General features: G+C 39.6%; 1 protein-coding gene and 2 long non-coding RNA genes across 5 annotated transcripts in view; 1 reads left to right on the top strand and 2 right to left on the bottom strand.

Moving 5' to 3' along the window:
- Positions 1 to 2,279: 2,279 nt before the first annotated feature.
- LOC111931663 (uncharacterized) lies at positions 2,280 to 9,013 on the bottom strand. The gene is made up of 2 exons (XR_002865707.2): positions 5,516 to 9,013; positions 2,280 to 2,914 (listed from the first exon to the last, which is right to left on the bottom strand). It is a non-coding gene; the product is annotated as an uncharacterized LOC111931663 (long non-coding RNA).
- An 8,192-nt stretch (positions 9,014 to 17,205) lies between these two features.
- Positions 17,206 to 23,516, bottom strand: part of TMEM168 (transmembrane protein 168) — a 23,251-nt gene continuing 16,940 nt past the window's right edge. For all 3 annotated transcript variants that reach the window (XM_023930359.2, XM_086887095.1, XM_086887096.1), the window contains exon 5: positions 17,206 to 21,622. In XM_023930359.2, coding sequence (XP_023786127.2) covers positions 21,075 to 21,622 — 548 coding nt within the window. In that variant the 3' untranslated portion in view covers positions 17,206 to 21,074. The remainder of the gene's footprint in view (positions 21,623 to 23,516) is intronic.
- LOC147653499 (uncharacterized) overlaps positions 22,261 to 23,516 on the top strand; it is a 3,025-nt gene continuing 1,769 nt past the window's right edge. Inside the window, exons 1-2 of the long non-coding RNA XR_015286276.1 lie at positions 22,261 to 22,429; positions 23,128 to 23,273. This is a non-coding gene — a long non-coding RNA (uncharacterized LOC147653499). The remainder of the gene's footprint in view (positions 22,430 to 23,127; positions 23,274 to 23,516) is intronic.

The following is a 23,516-nucleotide window of genomic DNA, read 5'->3' as shown; positions in this document are numbered from 1 at the left end:
CCTCCCCTTGACCTGCACTAACATGAGACTTCATCCTGCATTTCTCAGTTTAGAGGAAATGAAGGCTGGGGCTCTTACTTTAAAGCAGGTTTAATGTTTCTGTAGGAAGTATGCTTATCTTTCATTTACCCTGTTCCAAAAAATCAAGTGGTTTTTCCAAGACAATATATATATTTTTGGCACTGATAAATGCTCATAACTTTATATTTACTAAACAAAGTTTTTTCCCCTGAAAGTAAGAAATTTATACACTTTGGAATATTAGAAATGTGTAAGAAAAAATCGTACATTTTGAAAACGTCAAATGTTTGAATTCATGATTCAGGCCACTCATTTCAGATCTTGGAGAAGTGTTTCAGTTTTCCCTTTCCCTGAAGAGGATTTGAACTCACAGGACATAACTCCTGAAGAAGGGAATTTTTCCACATTGAAGGAGTGCTCAAAATCTCTACTTGAAGTTGTTCCACTTTAAAATGGAATACTTAATTATTTTTTGGGCCATAAGGAGAGAATGTGTTTTATATGGCAAGGCTTCAAGCTTAATGCCCTGTGATTGGATTGTTTCACTGTTTTCTGTCAAGAAGAACTCTGTGTATCTCCTGTACTGGTAGAGATGTGGGGCTCTGTTGTTTTTACTGGCACTGCTGGATTTAAGTACACGTGTTTGATTTTAAATTCCACTTTACATTTTCCATTCTACATTCTTCTATGAAACAAGAGTTCAATACTTCCTGACATAGACAACAGCTGAATGAGTGTTTAGGAATTTAAATTTTGAGCCTTGGCACTGAAGACAGTGGAGGTACCAAAATTTTGCAATTGCACATATGTATGGTCTGTGGGGCTATTTATAATCTTATACTGTTTTTCAATTTAGCTCAAGCATGTGATTTGATTAATTAGCATTAGATGTTTTGATTCTTCTACCTAACTTTGAGACAGCTCTTGTGAGCTCGTATTCTTTCAGCATATAACACCCTGTATTTCAGGTTTCCTGTCTTATTTCTATTTAAATCAGTGGCTATAGGAATGTTCCCATGTTTTGTTTGAATTATGAGAAATTTGTTTCTCTGATGTTAAAGAAAAAACAAATTCCTTTGAACTCCTTTGGATCATTTAGGGTTTGCTGGCTTTCAAAGCTCTTAGAGCACTTGCTTAAAAGTTAGTAGATTTACTCTTAGAAGTACCATCCACTAACAGGAAGTATTTGTTATCTCACCATGGAATATGCTTCCTGCAGTTCAGGGTTAGGTAATAAATACTCCATTAATCTCATCAAGCTTATGTTTTAATTTAGATCCATCTGGTCAAAAAGGAAAGAGGGGAATATGTTGACGTGTGTGGTACAGTGCCAGCAGTCATCAGCTAAAGATGATCATAGACCATTTTAAAAAAAAACAATTTCTGGATTATTGGCATGGATAATCTGGTGAAGATTTTAAGATTTTTTAATACTGTAGAATTGTAGCACTCTAAATAATTGCACTTTAACTGTTTCAAGTCTAGTCATTACTAGAAAAATAAGTTTCCTGCAGTAATATGTGTCAGTTTTAGTTCTGGACTGTGATTATTTTATGCTTACTCACACACCAGTTTTAAATGCAATTTAATTAACCTAATTCCTTAAAAATTTGAGGATTTAGCTTCTGACATATTTACACTCTTGCAAAAGTAATGTATGACTTATAACTCAAGTAAGATGTAATATCAAAAGTTCCTCTGAGGTTTCTGAGTACTGAATTGTTTTAAAATATTTCCAATTTAGAAATTGAACTGTCTGCTTTATATTCCTGATTCAACATGAGCTGAATGCTCTGGATTTCTGAGGCTCTTACACCTTGTTCTTGGAGTGGGAACATCTCTGTTGCACCAGAAAATTATTCCCTGGCTGTGACTGAAGGCAGCATGACCTTATCTTGTGTGAGGGCTTCACCTGAGGTCTTCCTGTGTTGCATTTTCAAGATATGTCACACCCTAATTCACACCTGTATCAACATTTGCACCCCTAAAATGAGATTACTGCCTGGGAGAACAGACTATCTGGGGTGCTGCAGAGCTGGTAGCATTCAGCATCCTCTGGGAGGTGCTAGTGCTTTACAGTATTCCCAGACTGTATGTTGTGGGACCTATCCTCCTAATGCTGTTTATTCATACACAACTTGGGGAAGCTGAGCAGTCCTGAAAAACTGGTCTCAAAAGCATTACAAAGCATTATACTCATTATATAAAAGCATTGTACTCGTTATATTCAAAGTATTTAAAACATTACAATTTTCTCCTTTTATTTCACTTTTATTTGTAGCACCGTTACAGTATTAAGAATTAGCTGTTAATATAAAAAAATATATATATGTTTGCACTTTTGGTAGAAAATGGAAGACTTTTTACAAAAGAACTCCAGAATCTTTAACTGCATTTAACAGTTCCTGTGACATAGATGTCCATCTATGATGATACTAATCAAGAAAATCATCTCAGTCACTTTTTATCCAAGCCTTAGATGCACATACTTCATTTTTAACATGCAAAGTTATCACCATAGTGCAGCAAAATTGTGATCCTCTGTTCTTTCAGAGAACAAATAATGTTAAGAAAACAGATTTACAAAGGATATATCATATTTTTCTTGTCAATCTATCATATGCTTAGTGGCTATTTAACTTCGCTAAAAAGAAACATTATTGTAGCACCAGAGTATTTTATTTTAATTTTCTCAGTGTAAATTACTCAGGTAACTATTGTGGCTACTCAGTGGCCACCTTCTGTATGCTCCCTGCTCTTGCTCTGGAGATTTCTGCCTGGTCCAGGTGGAATAGTTTCTGAAGCTATGTTGCATGGCTCTCACCTTGACATTATAAAGCTCCTACTGTCCTTTTTTCACAGACTAGAAACCAGTTTTGTTTACATGGCAAACCTGCAGTTAATGAAAAGAAAAAGAAACCAAAGTTAAATTGAATTTTGGCATAGTTATATGCATAGTTTCATGCTTTTGTAAATACTTACAAAAAATTAACAGACCTCAAATCATTTCAGGTATTTAGCTTCTTTTAAATCAGCAGTAAAATTTATAGTAAAAGGATTTTATCTTAGTATTATGAGTCTTATCTTAGTATTGTTAAGTTTCATCTAAGCTTTAATCTAACTTGAACATCATAATAATCTTGGATATCACAGTGTGAAGTTAAGTCTAGCTGCCTTTCTGCATGTATTGGTTCATGCTTAAGCATTCTACCAGGATATGTCATGAAGGTGCACACACAACCTTATACTCATCCTCATCTGTCCCAGATGGGATCTCAGAAATACAAATGGGAAATTCTGAACTACATTGCAGCAATTTTGGATAGAATCCCAAGTCAGCCTGCACTCAGAAAATGCAACCAGAGAAGGTGATCTTAAGACAGTAGGTCTGTGCTGGGCTTGTTTAGAATAAGAAGGTAAAATTTCATGTCTAATTTAATTAAACTGAGGGTATTTGAATTCTCAGATTTAGCCACTAAAACATATGACCTAGTTTCCAGAGATTCTGTAGGCACAAGAAAACCTCTTTGAAATGCATGTATCTTTTTGGTCAGTATAATCCAGTTTGTTGCTGTAATACAGGGACTTGTCATGCTCCTGTTTCTGCCCTGCTTCTTCCATTTTTGTTGTGGTCTCAGATGTGTCTGTTCCAGCAACTGAAGGATTGCATTTCATGGATAATCTCTGTGAGTCTTTGACATTTTAGCAGCTGTTGCAGAGGCACACCTGAAGCAGGGCATCTTAACCTTCCAAGAGGTTAAGTCACCATAATAAGTTATCTGTGCATCCATGAATTACAGTCTTCAGCTTCATCTGCAGTCACATTACAGTGCTGACTGCTAGATTGAAGCTGATATGCCCTTCAAATGTAAAGAGTGTTTTTTTTGGAAGTCTGAAATACACACATGTACCTTGAAATCTAGCATGTCCTGTACTTAGGTGGAATAGCACTTGTGACTTAAATACAGACAGCACTCAACAGATTCATTTTCCATTTCATAAAACATGACTTTTTAAGTGCTAGTGAGTTAAGGTCCCATCTTTTGTGAAGATGTGAACTGAAAGTCATTAATTTCTTTATATCCCAAATACTCTTACTTGCTTAACACTTATCCTATCCAGAGCAAAGCACCATGTGTGCTTCTGGGGTACTTGTGTGGAGACTTAATTCTATTTTGAGATAAGGGAGGTCTCCTGGGTCAATAAACTGTGGCCTTGTGAAGTTTCCATTTGTCAGTGACTCTGGTGGCGACACAGGGTGGCCACTGAACTGCAACACCATCCGGTTTATGTAACATTTATGCTTCTCATTGACAGAAATAATTCAAAGGGCTGAATTTAGAAAGGACTGTTGGAGGAAACCATCTATCTCTTCTTTTTACTTAAAGGAAATACTCCATGAAATTATCTGCTTTATATGAGTTACAAGTCAGATAATTCAAAAAGAAACTGCCTGTGAATGTTTGCCATGGGCAGACACTACAGGATCAAAAGCTGGGGAAGAGAAAACGTGGGGTTGCAACAAAGAGAAAGACAAATTATGGGAAAAGGTGAAGTGTTGGGGCAACTCTGGGAGAATGATCAGGTATGTAAAACTGGAGAAACAGGAGGAACTGGATTTGTAGGGGATAGAGGCTGGTTGCTTCTTACTGTGTACCAGGATCGTGAGCCTGTGAACCTGGTGTCCTTCTGTGAGACCTGACACTGAGCCTCTTAGAACCACTAACCCCCTGATCAGCTCAGTCTCCATGTCCCAGACTCCACCTTGAGCAAGCTGAGGAGGGCACTAGACAATAGACTAGACTAGAAAAAGTTGCATTTTCAACTTTTGCCAGCCACTTTTTGTTTCGTCAGTAAAGAATAATGCTGGCAGACTCCAGCTTCCTGCTTCCTTTGCAGGTGCTCAGCACAGAAGCAGCCAGCTGGGAGGGGTGGAGGGTAGGGGGCTGCTGCTGAGTTATGGGGGCTGTTCTGGACTCTCCTGAGCTGGGCCTGTGATACTGCATCTGTACAAATACCCATCTGAGGGTGCCTGTTTTGTGTTGGCTAAGTCATTCCACTGGATACCATTAACAACCACACAAATGTGCCTTGAAGATCACTTTACAAAACAGTTTAAGAAAGTGGTATAGAGAATGAATGTTTAAAATAAGCTATTTTCCCATGACACTGCAACATTTTGGATGAGATGACAATTCCAAAACTAAAGATGTGTCCTCACAAGGGTATTTATTTCGCATTAAGCTCAGCTACTACTCAAAAGAAGCTGCAGCGAACTAAAAATGCAAACCAGTCAGGGTGTACTGACTGCCAAGACAGTGTTTGTTCTTTGGTTTGTTTTGAAGGTACTTTCAGTTCACTGCTTATTGATGTAGTACAGCAAAGAGAAGCTTTAAAGCATGGCAGCCATTCTGTTGTGTTTCACAACAGGACCAAGTAGTCCTTTTGCCTTCAGGCCTTATCCAGCTGTGGAAAAAACTGTGGGCATTTTTACCTGCGTATCACTGGCTTCAGCAGGAACAGTGGTGTTCCAGCACTGTGTCAGCCAGCAAAGGTCAGACTTCTGTGACTTTGGAGAAGTTGGGAAGGTTCCAACTGGACTTGTGAAGTATCCCATGAAGGGGTACACGAACCAAGGGAGTTAGCCCATTTTATTAACCAGCAAGGTAAAAGAAAATTGTAGAATATCTAAAGAAAAATAAAAGCAGAAAAATAGCAGGTTTCATGAATAGCAAAACCAAAAAGAAATTAGTTACCTGCAGATTTGAATCTCCTAGCTGGACCCTCTGATGATTTGATAACACTAGCCATGTTTTACACTATGGCAATAGGATATTCAGGATGTATTTTCTCCTCTATGCGATAACCAGCACCTGATGTGTGTTTGGCCTTTCATTCACTAGGGGTGCTTATGAAAGGTCCCCCTCCATCTCCTCTGCATACTTTTGTGAAACCTGTAGGAACCTACCATCTCTAACTTGACATGAAACAATTTTTATATTGATTACTGAGAACATACACAGCATTACTAAGTGTCATTGCCATAGGAAGCTGGGCAGAGCCCAGATGTCCAGCAGCACTTTCATTGTTGTTGTGACAAACTGGGTGGCATTTCATCAGAGAGCAGCCCACAGTGAGCCTCTCTCAGCTGCTGACAAAGCCAGGCCCTCAGAACTGAGGACAGCTTCTTGTGCACAGGGCTGATGAGAGAGAGGTCCAAGATCAGACTGCATTGGCAGCCAACATATCTACCCTGAGAGCATTATTAGTGTGCCGCTTGCTAGATTTAGGGTTATAGAACCTTACAGTGAAGCAATTTTATGGACCAGTCTAGAAGCAAAGCATCATTCAAAGCAGTTTGATTCACTTTTTTCATTAGGTTGTTGAGATGCCACATATGACAGATGAGTCAGAGTTGTGCCAGAGTGATAGAGCATTTAATTGCCTAGCAAAGTAATTCTACAAGGGAATCCTACAGGGGTTATTATAACTGGTGAATGAACTTTGTACCTATCAGCAGGATACACTGAAGGTACACCTGTAACACTGCCAGGCAGCATTCCCTTCTCATCTGCTTTGCTACATCGAGATGTACCCTTTCATGCCAGCAGCATTCTGTGAGGGAATCAATCTGCCTGTGTCTCACTGAGTTTCCATTTGCCTTCTTGAACAAGTACATCTGTGCTTTTTAACACTGGATACAGTCTGCAAGTGGAAACCACCAAGCAATTGTTAGCTTACTTCCTGCAGGCATTCAAAGCATGACATTTCTTCCATGGCCTTCCCAAGCATTCCCCTGCCAACATCCTCTGCAAGCTCTCCTTCCCTTTCCTGCTGAAGTGATGGGAACTGTTTCTGCTGACGGTCAGCTCTCCTTGATCAATGGCCCACCACAAAAAATCATCCACCTGCCCCTGCTGGCCATACGCCATGGGAGCACACAGAGAGGACTCCTGATCACATGGTGGCATACTAGTGGAAAACAAAGTGGGGAAACAAATTTTGTTTCCAGTCTAGGAAATGATGCAAAAAAAGATGCAAACTTCTCTTAACTGAAGGGTGTGGGACACTGCATCTTTTAGTCATCCAAATACAAAGTTCATGTTAGTCTGCCTGCTTTTCACAGTAATACAACATGAGCCATTTGTGCTGTCAAGCACATTTTTCTCCTTCTTTGCAATTCTGAACAAGAATGAGAGAAGAATCAAAGGAGGAAATGATTGAACAACATATAGTAAGTAGCTGAAGTCCAGAGGTGGGCCACGAAGTTGATAAGGAATTGGGCAACTGTCCTATGGGGACAGGCTAAGAAAGTTAGGACTGCTCAGTCTGGAGAAGGTTGCATGGACACCTCATAGCAACCTTCCAATACCTGAAGGAGACCTACAGGGAAGCCAGAGAAGGACTCTTCATCAGGCACTGAAGTAATAGGACAAGGAATAATGGGTCCCCACTGAAAGAGGAGAAATTAAGGTTAGAAATATGTGAACAAAATTCTTTACTGTGAGGGTGCTGAGACACTGGAAAATGTTTCCCAGAGTAGTTGTGGATGCCTCATCCCTGGCAGTGTTCAAGGCCAGGCTGGATGGATCATTGAGCAAGCTGGTCTAGTGAGAGGCATCCCTGTCCACAGCAGAGTGTTTTCAAGGTTGTTTTCAGGACCTTGCAAGGTAGGAAAGAGAAAGATGAGGGGTTATCCATGTTACAACCAAAGAAAATCTCACCATAAACAAAAAGACGTGGAAAAACAAGATGAGTGAGTATCACTGCTTCATTTTCTAAAATGAAGAAGTATTTTTCATCTATATAATTAAAAAAAGTTCTGTGAAAACATAACTTTCAGCCAAAGAAGTTCTCCTCTCATATTCAGCAATTTTCATGAAATATCTAAAGTATTTTAAAAAGACTCCCTGAGGTTTTCATAAAATATAGATGCCAGTGTATAATGAAAATAATTAAGATCTCAGTGAAATATGTTCTAAGTTGGGCATACTCCAAGACAACACATGCCCAGTTGTCATGAAATTGTATGCTGCATTTCATGAATTGTTCAGACCCCATATTTTATAATATTCATTATGTTTCATAGCAATATTCATGACATTTAATAGCAATGTGCATAAAATATTAAAGCATAAAAAACCCCCATCAAAGCCACAAGCTTAATAAATCACAGGAATATAAATTGTCTTCCAATCTGCAAGAAAACAGACCTCTTTCTTCATTTTTCTTTTATTTTGTTAAAGCAAGACTAGCAGTGTTTTGTAGTAGATTCACAAAAAATTCTCACCAGCTGTTCTTAGGCTGGCCATTCAGAATTACAGAAAGCATGAAGACAGCACTGCTGCAGCTTCATTGAAATTTATTTTAAATTATTAATTATTAAAAATAACCCCTTTCCATCATAGCAGAGATATGAGAACCTTGATCAGAAACTGCATAAAGTTCTTCTGGAGAGAGCAGCCTTCTGGTTACTCACAATTTCTACCTCTGTGCCTTCAAGGATAAAATCTTGACACTAAAGTCTGTTAAATAGAAGTCTCCAACCTTACAACTTGCCTTTTGGTTTTCTAAATTCATACTTCATCCTTGCCTTGCAGCTAATTAGACATGAGTTCATCAGCCATTCAGTACAAGGCTTTGTTGAGCAGGGAAGTGAAAGACAAGGTGGGTCTTCAGAGGGAAAGTTGTCCATTATAGCAATTAATGAAGCTGAGGGAAGAAGTAGGTGCTTTACAGCAAAGGGCATTAGTGCTGACAAACATCACTGCACAAAGCAATGATCTGGAGTAAGGGACTCTACTAAAACACAGACACAACAGAACCACAAGGAGGAGTAAATAAGGTTCTTTAATTGCTTCCACCCTTTTGAAATCATATCATGTTCTACCTGCATTAACTGAATTTTCTTTACATCAGCAGAAGCCAGTTCCACCCCCAGCCAGCAAGTAACTTGCTCAGGCCCAAGTGCTGGCTGATGAGCAGAAGTAGCAGGTTTCTGGGTGGTGTGAGTGCCTGCCTTTCACAGAGCTTAGGAGCCAAGTACTGGTGTGCTGCTTCCCCAGCTTTGCTGGCTTTTTATTGTACCTCTAGAGACATGATCTGTCCCAGTAGGAAGTTCTTCAGTTGGGGCAGGTGTGAGGAAACACATCCTCCCTTCATCCAAATAAATGATTTCTCGCTCCTTGTTTCTCCTTTTAAAATGCTTTGTAATACTCAGCTGCCAATGTTTGTGGATGGCAATACGGTACAAAACATACCAATTACTGTGTGCAACTACTCATGAGTAACAATACCTGTAATGTTAAAACACTGGGATGTGTGTTTTGCTACCACAGGGATGTGTTGTATTTGCTGGCAATGGGGAGAGACACTGGGATTCTTCTGGAGTTTATTCTGTTACTTCTTAGGGAAAATTTCTTCTGATGGCAGTTTTGTAAGAAACTAGTTTAGAATATGTCTGACTATGACTAAATAAAAGAGATAAAACAGTGTTTTGGTTTAATTTTTTGGTCCCTCCTTAGAGGAAAATACTTATCAAGAGAGGCTTTAAAATATTCTATTCTCAGCTCCTACTAGGCCAGTAAGTGTCTTTTTCACAGGCAAAGAGCATTTGGGCTAAGCAGTCTTCAGGATAATTAATGTAAGCACCTGAAGCAATTGAATCCCACATTTTCTCCTGTCTGTGTAGGAATGAGAGGTGTTATTTTGGTATTTATGATTCAGACTCCAACACTGACCACTTTGTCTATCAGTCACAGAACTGCTTCAATATATAAATATTTAATAGTAGTGTTAAATATTTCCAGACATAACAAAGCTGAAGTACAATATACTGAAGTGACCTGCTTTTTAAGTGTGTGTAGTGGCTGAGAGAGGAAATTCACATGCTTACTACTTGGAGAAGGGTAGCACAAACTGACAATCACATGCAGGAAGAAGAGTTGGCATACAGCACCAGTAATGCCTGGAAAACACAAAACACTGCTGACAAGTAGGATGTTCCTGTGAAACCATTTGGTGCCAGCTCATTAGAGTGCTTTGGCAAGGATATTTGGCATAAAATAGATCTTATTTAGAATTAGGGATTCTGCTGCCTTGCTCTTGGCATGGAATGAACTTGTAAATTAAGCTGTCTTGTAATATAATGACATTGCCTGGTATTATGAATCATTTTAGAATTAGAGAAATTGATCTGAATAAGAAATTAAGGCTTGCTAAAAAGTGGAGAAACACATACAGCTGACATTGAGGGCTGGTAGGCACAGGCCTGTGAAGAATGCATTGCACTGCAGAGTTGCTTCCAAGCCTGGGTCAGCACCTGGGTCCTGGTTTGCAAAAGTTTTCACCTACTCCAGGGGTTGCTTCAGCAATTATCCTTTCCTCAGATTCAATTTCTTTAGAAACTTTTCTTCTTCACTGGACGTCTCAGGTGGGTTATTATTAAAATTTTATACTTGCCAGGGGCTTACTTTTCAATTAGCAAAAGTTTGAAGAGTCTGGGTTAGGGTGGAAGATTCAGGGAGAAGGCGGCTGGGCATGTGATACCTCTCTAAATGCTTGATGAAATAGAGCGCTCTGCTCTTGTTTTCCATATTCTGTACAGGGCAAAAACCTCACGGGGATGGCTGTGCACTTTTGGAGCAACTCTCTAAGTATAAGTTTGGCTCATTTCCTAAAGCAAATTCAGTATTTAAAAACCACTCCCAACAAAAACCATGAAAAAGAAGCCTAAAACAGTCTTTGGAGCTGCTGTCCTTACAAGAAACTGACACATACTCAGCCTGATCAGCTCACTTTCCTCAACATTCTTCAAACTCTCAAAGTTACAAGTGGAGACAACTTTCTTGGTATTTCATGGCAAATATTTCTGTCTCAGATCAAAGCTACCACCCAGTCCTCTGAAAAAAGTCCTCTGAAAAAAACTAAGTTAGGGAGCACTACAGCTATTTTCCTCCAGCCTGAGCATATGGGAATGCAACATATTTTTCTGCATGTGCTGTTCTTTAGCATTCATGAGAATCTTTATGAAGGCAAGTTTTGAGTCACATGCTGTGTCACACTACAGGGAAGAAGAATATCAATTATACAGCATGCTTAATCATGAGAGGAAATAGATTTCACTAACTGAATATGCAAATGCCAATTCAGAATAAAATTATGATCTCTTCCTGATGTGCAAAATGCCACTGGTGAAAAACATTTTAATGTATTACTGCTGGACTTCAGAAGAGTGTGATTTATGAAGGGAAAAGAGAAAAATGTAATTTAATTTTTTCTTGCATTGTATTATTCTTGTTGGTTTTCTTCTAGTTTGAAAAAGTATAGCTGATACAGAGCTTTTAAAGCATATTTTAACATTTAAAATGCAGCTTCCCGTGCTTGCATTCATGCACAGTTTCCTGCGATGAAGGGTGGTAAGTAAACACTGCTAGTTTTCCTGTGAACACTGTGAGGCTGTATAGGATGGGATTTTGTTGTACACAAGGACAAGCTGCTTCTGGAATCCTACACTTGCCCTTATCCTACTAAATCAACAGCTGTTTAGCAAGGAGATAGGAATTTTCTTTTTTGGCCAAAACCTGGTATTTACAGCTCATCCCCAATGGAGTGGGTGGTCACAGTTCGCTTCCTGAGGCTGCTCAGTGAGAACAGTACCTCCCACCTGCTGTTACAGTAGTCTCTGGCAGAGCATCTTTTCCAGTCCTCATCGCAGAAGTGTTTCATTTCACATGGTGTGGTGGGCTGGCTCACCCAGGAAGGTGATGTGCTGTACTCAGGAGCATCACACTCTCCTGGGTGAGGAAGCCTAATCCTAAGTATCGTAAAACACTGTTTAATTTAGCTGGAGTGCTGGCAATCAAAGCCAGTTTCCAATGTCCTCAGAGAGTACTGGAACCTGTCATTGAGTTAAATAGGAAAGTCTCTTTCCCCTCTCACCAGCCCTTGTATAGAGCTCATGTTCGGAGGTCTCATCTAATCACACCCACAAGCTTGAGCTTTATAAAGAGATTGTGTCCAGCTGACTCTGGCTGAAGGCCAAGTGCCCACCAAAAGACACTCTTATCTTTTCAGAGTTCATCAACCTCGTCCTGTCTTGCTGGTGGCCTCAGAGACCCTTGCACACCTTGCCTTCTTCTTGGTGTGGGAAGCACTGCACCTTCAAACCATGTGCTGATAGTAGGTGGAGGCTCTGGGGCAGGACCCCCTTCTTCTGGAGCAGGGGAGATGGCCAGCAGTGTTTCTCCAGAGGGCAGCTCTTCTCTAGACCTGAAGGTGCAGCCTTGCTGTGCAATGCATGTGAGGCTGTACACAGCTCAGATGAAGGAAGAGGATGTTTCTGTACACTAAGGAAAGCCATATGGAGGGCTGAAAGAGGAGTCAAATTTGTTTATGCGTCAGAATAACATTTACTTGAAAAGTGCTAGCTGGGTCCTACTACATATCCCACAAAATCAGGGGATTTTGAGTTATGTCCCCTTTACACTTGTCAATAAATACACCAGTGTTTCTTAGCCTGTACAACCTGTAGGCAGAAGCACTGACGTGGGTGTCCAGAGCTTTACAGATACAGGATGCTCCCATGAGAGCACTGGGATGCTTCACACAGCTGCCTGCAAGCTCAGTGGTTACTCTGCAGGTGCCATTCCCATCATGGTTTTGTCTGAGTGGGGTTTGGGGTGAATCTGTGATAGCTTGAATAGGAGAGGTACCTAAACCATGCACTCAGACTGGGGATTTCTGCTGTGGGAAATACTACCACAAAAATAAATGAGAAGTGAAAGATGGATGAGATGGAATGAGCTGTGAACTGACAGCTTTGTGACTGGTTTTGACTTATTTTCTTTTTGTGGTCTAAAGCTGAGTGCCTCATAAATTCTGAAGACATCAAAACTCTAACTAACCCAACTAAAATCATCCCAGGTTCACTGGAAATACAAAGAGCATTAACTAAATAGAATACAAGAGACAGTGAGAAGGGAATGAGTTCTCTCTTCAAAGTGCTGGTTTTGGGTATTTACTTCAGTTTTGACATTACAGATCAAACGGGCATGCAGATAAATTTCGGGTATCTAGGGTCACACAGTGGCTGTCCTACAATCTAATATGGGCCTAGAGATATTTTACTGATGGATCTTAAAGATCCTGGGATCCCCAAACAGATACCTGCTGGTGCACCTCAGCTGTGAGGTGACACATTGCAGACACCATTTGGCAACCACCAAGCAGCGTGCTGGTCTTGGGGGCTGTTTCACACTTTGCTCACTGTGAGACAGGAAGGCAGCAGGCTTTTTAGGGGAGAGGAGGATGTAAAATAAGAGCAGCTGCATTGGAACTGGTCAGAGCCCCATACAGCCCAGCACCATGTTTCTCAGTGTGACCAAATGGGACAAGCTTTAAGAATGGTTCAAACAGTCCTGATCTTAAGTTACTAGCTTTGTATCTCAGAGCCCAGGGTACAAATTTTTCCTATGAATCTGTTCCAGATCTCTCAAATCAATACAAGCATCTGCACCATCCTCTGGCAGGACTCACAGTTTAACTCTATTAAGGTTAATTTAGTGAACAGCTGGGTAAAAAAATTGGAAAATGAACAGCAGTAACAATACTCCAGCTGCAACTTGATATCCAGCATCATGCAATGACCAACAAAACTTCTCTCCAGGGTGTGCACAAGTGAGAGCTGTTTACTTTTCTCTGGCAACAGTTCATTGTGCAATTGTGAGCAGCAACATCCCAGCTGCCATCAATTTCTTTTGTTTCCTCAAAAGAGCCACAGGGCACCTGACGCACAGCAATGAATTGCAGAAAAGTACCACTGTTTCAGATGGTTGGCTTCTGGTATTCTTTACCCCCTTCACAGAAATTGTCTCTAAATAAAACAATTTTGTAATATCCAATAGACATTTTAGAGCAGATGTTCAGGAGCCCCACACTTACCAAACTGAAGTCTAGAATCCCCAAATTGCTTCCCCTGAAGGTAAGATGCCTGAAAAACTCTCTACATCTATTACAAGTCTCCAACAGCTAATCCTGATGTATATGTACACCTTTTTGTGCATCAAGAGCAGGCTGGTCCATAAACTTTCTTCTTTTGTGGTTGGTACCAGTCCGTTCTGGCTTGTTCAGATAAGGGCAAGCTCCTGAGTGGCCCTGGCCCATTGTGCCCTTTTGCATTTGTAGCTGAGGTAGGCTGCAGGTCCATCATCTGAATCTTTCCGGGTACTTATCTTTGTTTTATACACCTTTATATCTTTTTACACACCTATGCCAAACAAGCAGGAATTACAAAATACCTAACTAATTCAAGCACTCTTGAGGTATGTCTGGATGCAAGACAAGCAGGATCCTTTATAGGGCTCTCTTCCCAGCCCTGCTTTCTGTCCCTCTCCACTCCACATACCTTGTCCATGTATGCCAGCACTGTATTCTGTCTCCATTCATCAAATCTCTTACCACAGTCTTTTAACAATTTCGTTTAGTGAGCAGTTTTTCATATTAGAAACCTGGTTCTAATTCAGGCTGGAAGGTACCATGTTTCCTCATCCAGAGAATCATCTGGAGACTCACCTGAGAATAAAAATGAAACAGAGACCCAGCTTCAGTGGTCTGAGCTACCTTCCTCACAAGCCATGGCAGAAGATGGAACCTTCTTCAGTGCTGCAGCAGATGTTTTATCCACAAATACCACTGTGGGAATGAGCCCAAAGGTAGGTAACATCCACTATACTGCCTTGTACTATAAAAACCCCACTGCTCAGCCAGTAGTGATGCAGCCTTACCTGTTTTCAGGCACCACACTCCACATATAATCATCATAATTTTTAGAAGCCATCTTCAGAATGTTAAATGGTGCCAGGACATGAGCCCAGAATAGAAACTTGCCTGTCCATCCTGCCAGTTTCTTAGGATGGGCCACAGCATACTTCTGATGTGAGGTTACACAGGTTGCCTCCATAACAAACTCAGTTCTGAGTTCTGAAATCAGTTCTGAAGCCTTTCTCTAGTTCTACATCCATGATTCCCATTCTTCTGGCCACAGCGCTGCACATGACCTATCTGATAATACTGCTTTTTCTCTTGGCTTTTTGTTTTCTTCACTCTTCCTGTTCTTCAGTCCCTCTCTTTCTTCCTAAGAAAGGAAGTATCCTTTCTTCCTAAGAAAGGAAATAAGCTTTGTCTAAGGATAAAAATATTTATATTCTTTTTCAAGGCAGAAGGAATCTTTAGGGCTTTCAGCTATAAAACCTAACTTGTCAGTTCCCCCCCCGCCCCCCCCATCCCCCCATCTCTCTTAATGGATCTCTTATGCATTTATAATGTAGTCAGTACAACAGTATCTAGGGACCTTATAAAGAATTTATGGAACAAACATTTTTTTTGCAAAAAGTTTCTACGCCTCTTCTGGTTATTGCCAATCTCTGGAGCTGTTCTTTGATTTGCATAGGAAGCCAAGTTGCCTGTTTTATACTCTTGACACAGACTTACAGTATCCTGGTACTGCATTTGGGATAGTAAAAACAGGTTCAGTGGGATTTGTTTTAGCAGTTATTAGCTACTGAACTATTTGTAATAAGCAGAGCTGGCTGCGTTTGTCCACCAGCATCAGAGCGGTATCTGAGGTAAGAGCCCAGAATGTTACATTACACCTTGAAGTGACTATATAATTACTATGTAGAGAAAACAGTTCAGTGTTGGCAAGGAGTGAAATTTTAAATTTTCATGTCACTAGCAGTAAGTAGCTGGATGTTGCAGGCACCTCTAGGGAACACCTTCCTCCTCAGTAATCCTAGACTTCCACCACTACTTGCAGGGTGACCAACACCTCACAAACACCTATGGTGTGTGCATATGATTGTGTGAGGAAGTTAAACTCCTTCAAGGCCTGAGTCTGCAAAGGTGAGCTCTATAACACTGAGGGCCTTTACAGTGCCAGTTTCCTGGTCTCCAGTATAATCCAGCAGTATCAGCTTGATTTTGACTTCACAGAGCTGAGACCAGCTCAGGGTGGTGCTGGTGCAGCAGGTAACACTGTTCAACGCCTTGGTGCCTTTCCTATTCCAAATTAATGGGTTGAAATTTTTGCTACACTTGTTTTACAATAATAAAGTATCTGTATAACAACACCTAAGAAGAAACATTCTGTCAATATTGACAGAGCTATTTGCACTGACCGTTATTTCCAAGGTAACCAAAACCAGTCACCAAAATGCCCAAACCCAGTGCCATGAATGGAGACATATCTTGGGTTGTCTGACTCCATTCAAAGAGCCATAGAATTATAAGGAGGGCAGGGCTGAGGGTGAGCTATGCTGTTCTCGAAGGCTGCCTCTGGATTTGTGACTGAGAGGAAAGGATCTACACAAGTTTAGTTAGAAAAGAACACTGATTAGTAAATTGCAAAGTTAATGAATTCAATCACAAAGTACAAGAGCCAAAATTAAATTCTTGTTGAAAAAACCCCAACCAACCAAAAGGTGCCAGAATTGTCCCTGTACTCAGTGAGTCAACGTGCCAGAACTGCCTGTGGTCAGTGTAGCTCTGGACACTGGATTATCACTGAGATGCCCATCACCCCTTATCACAGTAACCACTCTGCGTCTCCATGGCCCACCAAAGTTTCACTGAACAAGACCAGGCTTGTTAAGAGGAATGCTGGGACTGTCCCACAAGGACCAAGTGTAGGAACCTCCTCAGCAGCTTCTCTGAGAAGCAGATGTGCACATTTGTCCTCCTCACCATTCTGCAGCAACAGCTTCCTTCTGCTTCTTCTCCCAGGCTTGATCTCACACAGGAACCCTCCATTAACTTGATCTTACTGGAGATAAGAAGTTTGACTAACTAGAAGTACTCATGTAAAGGAAGCCTTCAATTACATCTCCATAAAATTATGTCTTGAAGTATAAGCAGCATTTTTACTAGCTTGTTGAGTAAGTGATAAAAAAAGACAAGGTGAAAAGCATCAATAATTTAAGCTAGTATTTCTCATTTCTATTAAATTATTAAACTAAAAATATTCCTTAGAGTATTTTCAAAATACTCTATTTTCCATAAACTCTGTTGCAATTTCTAGTTATAAAAAATGTGTGAAGCAAGCTATATAGCAAACCCCCATGTAATTCAAGAGGGAGCACAGAAATCTGGAAAGTGATCAAGACATAAACAAAAAAAATGAAATGGAAATAAGCATCCAAACCAGCAAAATATATTTAAGTAGTATCATAAATACACTCAAAAAAATCTATTTACATATCTAAAAACCATATTTTCAGTAAAAATCCTCCCACAAAAGGTATTTATAAACAAGAAAATTAATCTAATTTCATTGCCTACTGTTGGCAACAGAGACGCTTTACTGCTAGCATAGCTTTAACTATGCTTTTACAAAATAAAATTATTCTAGGAGAATCTTGAACCGAAGACTGGACAACAATTACAAGGCATACAAAGCATAAGGAACTGCAAATACATAACTCTAGTAGTGCAGAAATGAAGAATAATGGCTTTTTTCCCTCTCCAATACTTGTTCAGAGAAAAATACTACTGTGAATAAGCAATTTGAACCCCTTTAAAAGAATTACATTTGTAGAACTCAGTGCATTTGTATGTTTCAGCAAGGCTGATGCTATACAGGATGTAAATGAAACAAAGTCAACATAAAATCATGCTGTGACACAAGTTTATAAAAAACTTTATGGCAAAATGTCTGAATATACAGTACAGCGACAACCCTTGCAGAAAAGTTTTTCTCTCCCCAGAAATTTGTACACAATACCACTAAACAATGTATATGCAACTGATAGCATATGTAACACTCTTTGGAAACAGATTTTAACTTCTTTCAGGCCCTGTCTTTTATACAGGAATAGCAGGAGGATAACTCCTCACTTGGATGCTCCCAGTGTTTGTCCCTCAGGTACATGCCCGAGGCTGGGCAGAGACCTGCGGAGAGGTGTAAGCATCAGGAGCTGGAGAAAAGTTCCACCTGGGAATGGGGGGTCACTGTAGGATGCTTTGATATAAGTCAGTGCAGAAGTGAAGAACTGATGCAGTTGAATTCCTCATCATCCACAGCCCTGGTCTGATAGTGTTCTGAAACACATGACAGTCTCTTTGTCCAGAAAGGCCTCATAATTTGAACAGCTGTAAACATTTCTTTTGAAGTTAGCATTTTCACTATGCCTTTGATGTTTAAAACAGTAACAAAATCAGAAGTAGGAACACCTTAGCTCATGTTAGAACTACTTCAAATTCAGAAAATCAGAGCTCTATAATTGAGAAAATAGAAACAAATCTGCAAACACATGATTGGTTTTGCAAACAGTATTTTTGCTCTATTTTTCAGCTCTATCTGCCTTTCAGCAAACAGCTGAATATCACCCAGTCTACCCTAGAAAAAATCTAACTTTGATAAGTAAGCTGGAAACCATTGAATATCCAGAAGCAAAACAGCAGGACAAACTGTTGTGTTTATTCTGCCCAGAGCTAAGTCCATCACTGCACTGCATAGCAGATTCCTGCTCAGAGACTCAGAAGAGGTCAGGAATCCCACACTTTTCTTGTTTCCCTTCAGGTACAAAAAGAAAGATACAGATGATGTCCATAAAAATGTAACAGTAGCAGGTAAAGATTTACCCATTAAGATCTGTCCATTATAATTAATGGCAAGTGTTATGGTTGATATTTAAAGCTTTTCCAGAACAGAAAGGACTAACTTCTTGACTTCAAATATTCACAGGGTTACTATCAGGTGTTTATGGGGACTTAATTAAAATTTTCTAAGGCTCAAGCTGTACCAGTTTATGATGCAATCACTTGAACTTTTACTGAAAGAGAAGCCAAAACAATGGTGATTTTACAAACCAAATGTAAAGGCAGTCTTTCTGAATCTATACACAAGAGCTGATGACCAGGAGTGGAAGACAGTGACTTCTGCAGAGGGCAGGGCTGCTTTTCTGCAAACTGATGGATGCTTGTTCAACCCAACCTCAACTATCCAGTTCATGTGCTTGAACAGAGTTTAGGTACCCAGCTCAGGCTCCAGAGGATAGCTTAGAGGTGCTCTAAGATTATTCAAGAGACACAAGGGATTTGTCTGCTTGACCTTTGGCACAGGAAAGCAAAAGAAACAAACAAAAAAGTAATGCCCTCAATCACAGGAAAATCCATCCTGGAACAGAGACCAAATCAGTCTTCCTCTGGAAATATTTAATTCTCCTTGCTAATAAGCAGTGGAGCACTTCAGGTCACTAGCATGGATTCAGATCTGGCTTTTGGACATCTGAATTTAACTAAGATGACTCTTACCTCTGGCTTCCACATTAGGAACGTAAGTTGGATACCTGAAGTCAGATGGTGTGAGAACCCTCTGTCCTTACTGACAACAGCCACCTCTTAAATCCCTGACAGAGCTGCAACCACAGCATTTACTCAGAGAAGACCCAAAGGCATTGAGTCTTCATAGGATATAATTTATCTCTTATCTCTTTATCCCCTTTTCACATTACAGAAGGGGATGGAGAAAGGGGAATCGGTGTGGGACATGTTGTCTTCCTGAACAACACAGTGTAATAAATACTAATGAAGAAACTTAGTGGCTGCCACTTGTAGAGCTGAGAAAATCACCATTTTGAAGTTGGTGGGTACAAATTGCTTTGGCTGTTGTAGCTCTTGTTACTTATTTCAGGAGATACTGATGGGTCTCAGTGTTAGCAGATTCTCTAACCTGGCTGGCTAAAAAGCTCAAACAGCATTAGAAAAAGCTATGACGGCAAAGACTTTAAGAGCTACATACTATTTGCATGTATTTAAATTAAAAAAAAGAAGTTATATTTTAGACAAGTATCAGCTACTCCCTAACACTTTTATTAAAATACTGATGGAAACAAAAAACAGTAAACTGTAGGTCAATTGCACACACATATGCAAATAAACCACCACAAACTGTACTGTCTTAGCCACTTAACTTGTTTCACCCAGCTCTGGAAGGATTAAAATAAGGATCCTGTGGGTTGGAGAAAACCTTAAGGAATACTGAGGATTCTCTCTTCTCCTAAGAGAATAATCTGTCCAAACAAACTTCGCTAGTGGTTTTAATAGATTATGAACTCACTGGTCCAACTCTCTACTCAAAATTTCACAGAATCAAGATCTTAGGCCTGCCAAAGACTTCAGATAAATATGCAAACAAGGCAACACTTGTATTCCCATTTTTTATCTATGGATTATTTTCCTTGTTAAATTCTTTGGGTTTTGCTTTGCTTTGTTTTCTTCAGAGTAACTTTTCAAAATACAAACTAACAAGAACCTGGAAAATTCAGAATCACCTAACAGGTGAGGGAAAAATGCTCAGTGCAGTTTTCATTCCATATATGAATTAACTACTGGGAATGTATGCTCAAAGATCACCAGCAAGATATTTAATGTTGGAAGTACCACTGAATGTTTTTAAAACTCACTTCAGAACACACCATCTGAGAAGTATGAGTTGTTTTCTGTGGCAAATTTCCACTGATGGCAGTAGAGAACTGAGGCAGGGCACAAGATGTAAAAGCAAATAAAACTAATGCTTCTTGGTAGCTACTTACATACAGTAGCTGTATATGCTCAGTGAACCCACCACATATGACATGTAAATTGGCTGGAGTCTTAGCTTGGTTCCTTTCCTGTATTTAAACCGTATAGTGAACATAAATGACAGATCAGCATGGTTTAGCGTTCACAAGAGCTCCTGTCCATCAAACTGTTGTCTCTAAACAAAGGCTGCCTTAAGTAAGACATATGAACACGTGACCTGTCTCCAAAATGCATGGTCATATTAAATAAATCTCTTACATATGTACATGTAACAAAATTCAAAAATATCATAGTTCTACCCTCTTCTGTTTAAGATTGCATTTTCTAACTGTTGCATATACTGTAGCTGCTCAAAAAGCTGAATAAAGTGAGTAGAGAAGACTTTTTCAGAGAAAAATAGTTGTAGAAAAAGTTGTAAGTATGGTACAGTGAGAAAGTTCACAGAGCTCTCACTTCATTATCTCTTTGGTTGCTGATTAGGATTTGACAAGTTTGAAGCCCTGTCCTGTATCCAGCACTGTGGGAAGAAACCAACTCATTTTCAATCTTTTTAAGCACCTAAAGCATGCTTTACAGACCCAGAACAGATTGAGACCACAAAACCAGTTTGCCAAATGTACTAATGGATAGGTGATGCGTGGGAAGTATATCATCCAGTGTTTGGCAACATCACTTCCCGTTGGCAAATGCAAAGTGTAGTCACTCCAGTGCTTTGATACCCCATACAGCGCTTTCACCGTGCGGCCCTTTTCAGACCAGCTGATGTTGCTGTCAGGGTTACAGTTGTACTCAACCCACTGCCTGGTGAAGTCACCAAGCTGTGGAGGGTCTGCTTCCTCGATGTCTACAACTCTGGCCATTTCTGCTCCTTGCACAGCAATGTACTGGTCATTTACTTTTCTTACTTCTTTAACCCAAGGCTGAGAGTTCTCACAGTCTAAAACAATGATCAGTCGAGAACAAAAAGTGCCGTTCTTTTCTCTCCACCACTCCAACAGCGTGTCAAGTCGTAAAGCATCACCCCCTGCCACAAGGACAAAAAGATTTAACATCAGGATGAAGAAACACAAACTTCTGCAGAACTTTAACTGTTTTGACTGGTTCTAAGAATCCCTTACTTCAACAATTTGGACAGATAAAACAGATGTTTTCAATTCATCCTGTCTTTAAATGTTGCATATCTCCATAGAGGTACTAAATGACTTGCTGACTTGCCATTAACTTACCCTTGGTTAGAAGGAAAACCCACTACCAATAACAAAAAAGGAATTCCTTTACAGAGTGAAAGAAATTATAGCAGATTGAAGAAGTCTCGAAAATACAGATAAACAAGGAAAAAAAATTGAAATAGTTTATTTTGTATTAAATCTTAATAATTTTAGGAACAGGAATAGGACACTTTTTTAATATGTTTTTATGAATATTAAAAAAAGGCTCCTCTAAGAGATGAATTTTAAATTTCAAATGCCGGAAACCAAAACAGTTTCAAAGCACAATGAGAAAGCCACACGTAAGCACAAAAATTCACATGACCAGAAATGAAGAGATTCTCTCTATAAAGACAGCTGTTTTCAGTACTTCAAGAAAACTGGTATTGATTTACAGCTCAATGAAACAAAAGCCTCATTGGAATTTTTCCACAATATTTTTTTTTCCTGTCAGGTTGCAACTAGTGTCCAACTTCTCACGTTCTGTCTCAGCTCCTGCTCCAACAGCACTTTGAAAGAGGATAATGTAATTAAACTTGAAATGTACATACAGTGGGAAATCCTTCTGCTTAAGTGCATGCTGCAGGATCTGTGTAGTTTTGAAAAGCAGACTACTTACTCAGGTACCTAATGAAAACATCTTGCAAACAAGTGAATGACTCTCCATTGTCTCCCCAGTGAAAGTAAAGAACCAGTATATCCAGTATATCTCAATTTTGGCTAGCTGAAGCCATGATACAGGTTTACAACAAAAACAGTTTGAAAATATTAACTTTAAAAAATGAAGAAGAAGAAAGGTATTTAAAGTTACTGCATTTTAATTCCTGAATGATTTTTCACTGTGGAATATAATTAAGCAGTGTTTAAAAAGTTGTTAGCTGCATATTTCAGCACTTACAGTTCTACCTGTAAGGGGTGACAAGAAAGTGCTTCAAATTAATATCTCAGAATTAAAGGGTTGTACATGCTATTGTGGTTAAAGTAAAAGCAAAATTACAGAGCTGCACCTTTCTCCAAGAAAATAAAAAACTGGAAAATTTAGTACCAAAGAAAATCTCTAGGATACAAACCTAAAGTAGTAAATTGTCTTGGTACATGATCCTCAAATTGCTTTAGTTGTTTACAGCAGAAAATTTTATTGAAGTAGTTTCCCTTTTCTAGGCACACCTTCCATGCAAATTCTCTATAAAAAAGTTCTTTATTTATTCACATTTTAAAGGCTCATAAATAAACTATTTAAGTGTATCTATGTAGGAGTGCAGGTGATTTCAAAACACCTTTAGACAGTATCACGCAAAGAAAATAATCTCATCCTTTACAGACACAAGCAAACATGCTTGGCTTCCGACGCTAGGAACATCAAACACGTGGGCTTATCACCCAGCACAAGATTTAGGCACCAAGCTGTGTAAAAAATACAGGTGTCTGGCTACCTCTGGCTCTCTGGCAGGCTTAGCAGGACAACAGGTAAGCCAACAGTTTCAGGAACAGAGACAAAGCTTTATTAGCCCAGCTCATGCCCTTGCCTTCATTCAGACAGCATGACCTCCCAGCTCATTTGATTGTTCATACTTTATGCATGAGTAGTTAACAGTTTCTTTTATACACCACTGTGTTGTATCTCAACTTGCAACAACAGAGAAACATAATTACTGAATTAAATTCAGTAAGCCTCCTTTGAAAGATGTCATTACAAAGCAAAGACTACAC

This window comes from Cyanistes caeruleus, chromosome 4 (genome assembly GCF_971803275.1).
Source record: "Cyanistes caeruleus chromosome 4, bCyaCae1.hap1.1, whole genome shotgun sequence".
NCBI lineage: Eukaryota > Metazoa > Chordata > Aves > Passeriformes > Paridae > Cyanistes > Cyanistes caeruleus.
The sequence above is the reverse complement of the archived record's forward strand: the minus strand, read 5'-3'. Positions and strand labels throughout refer to the sequence as shown.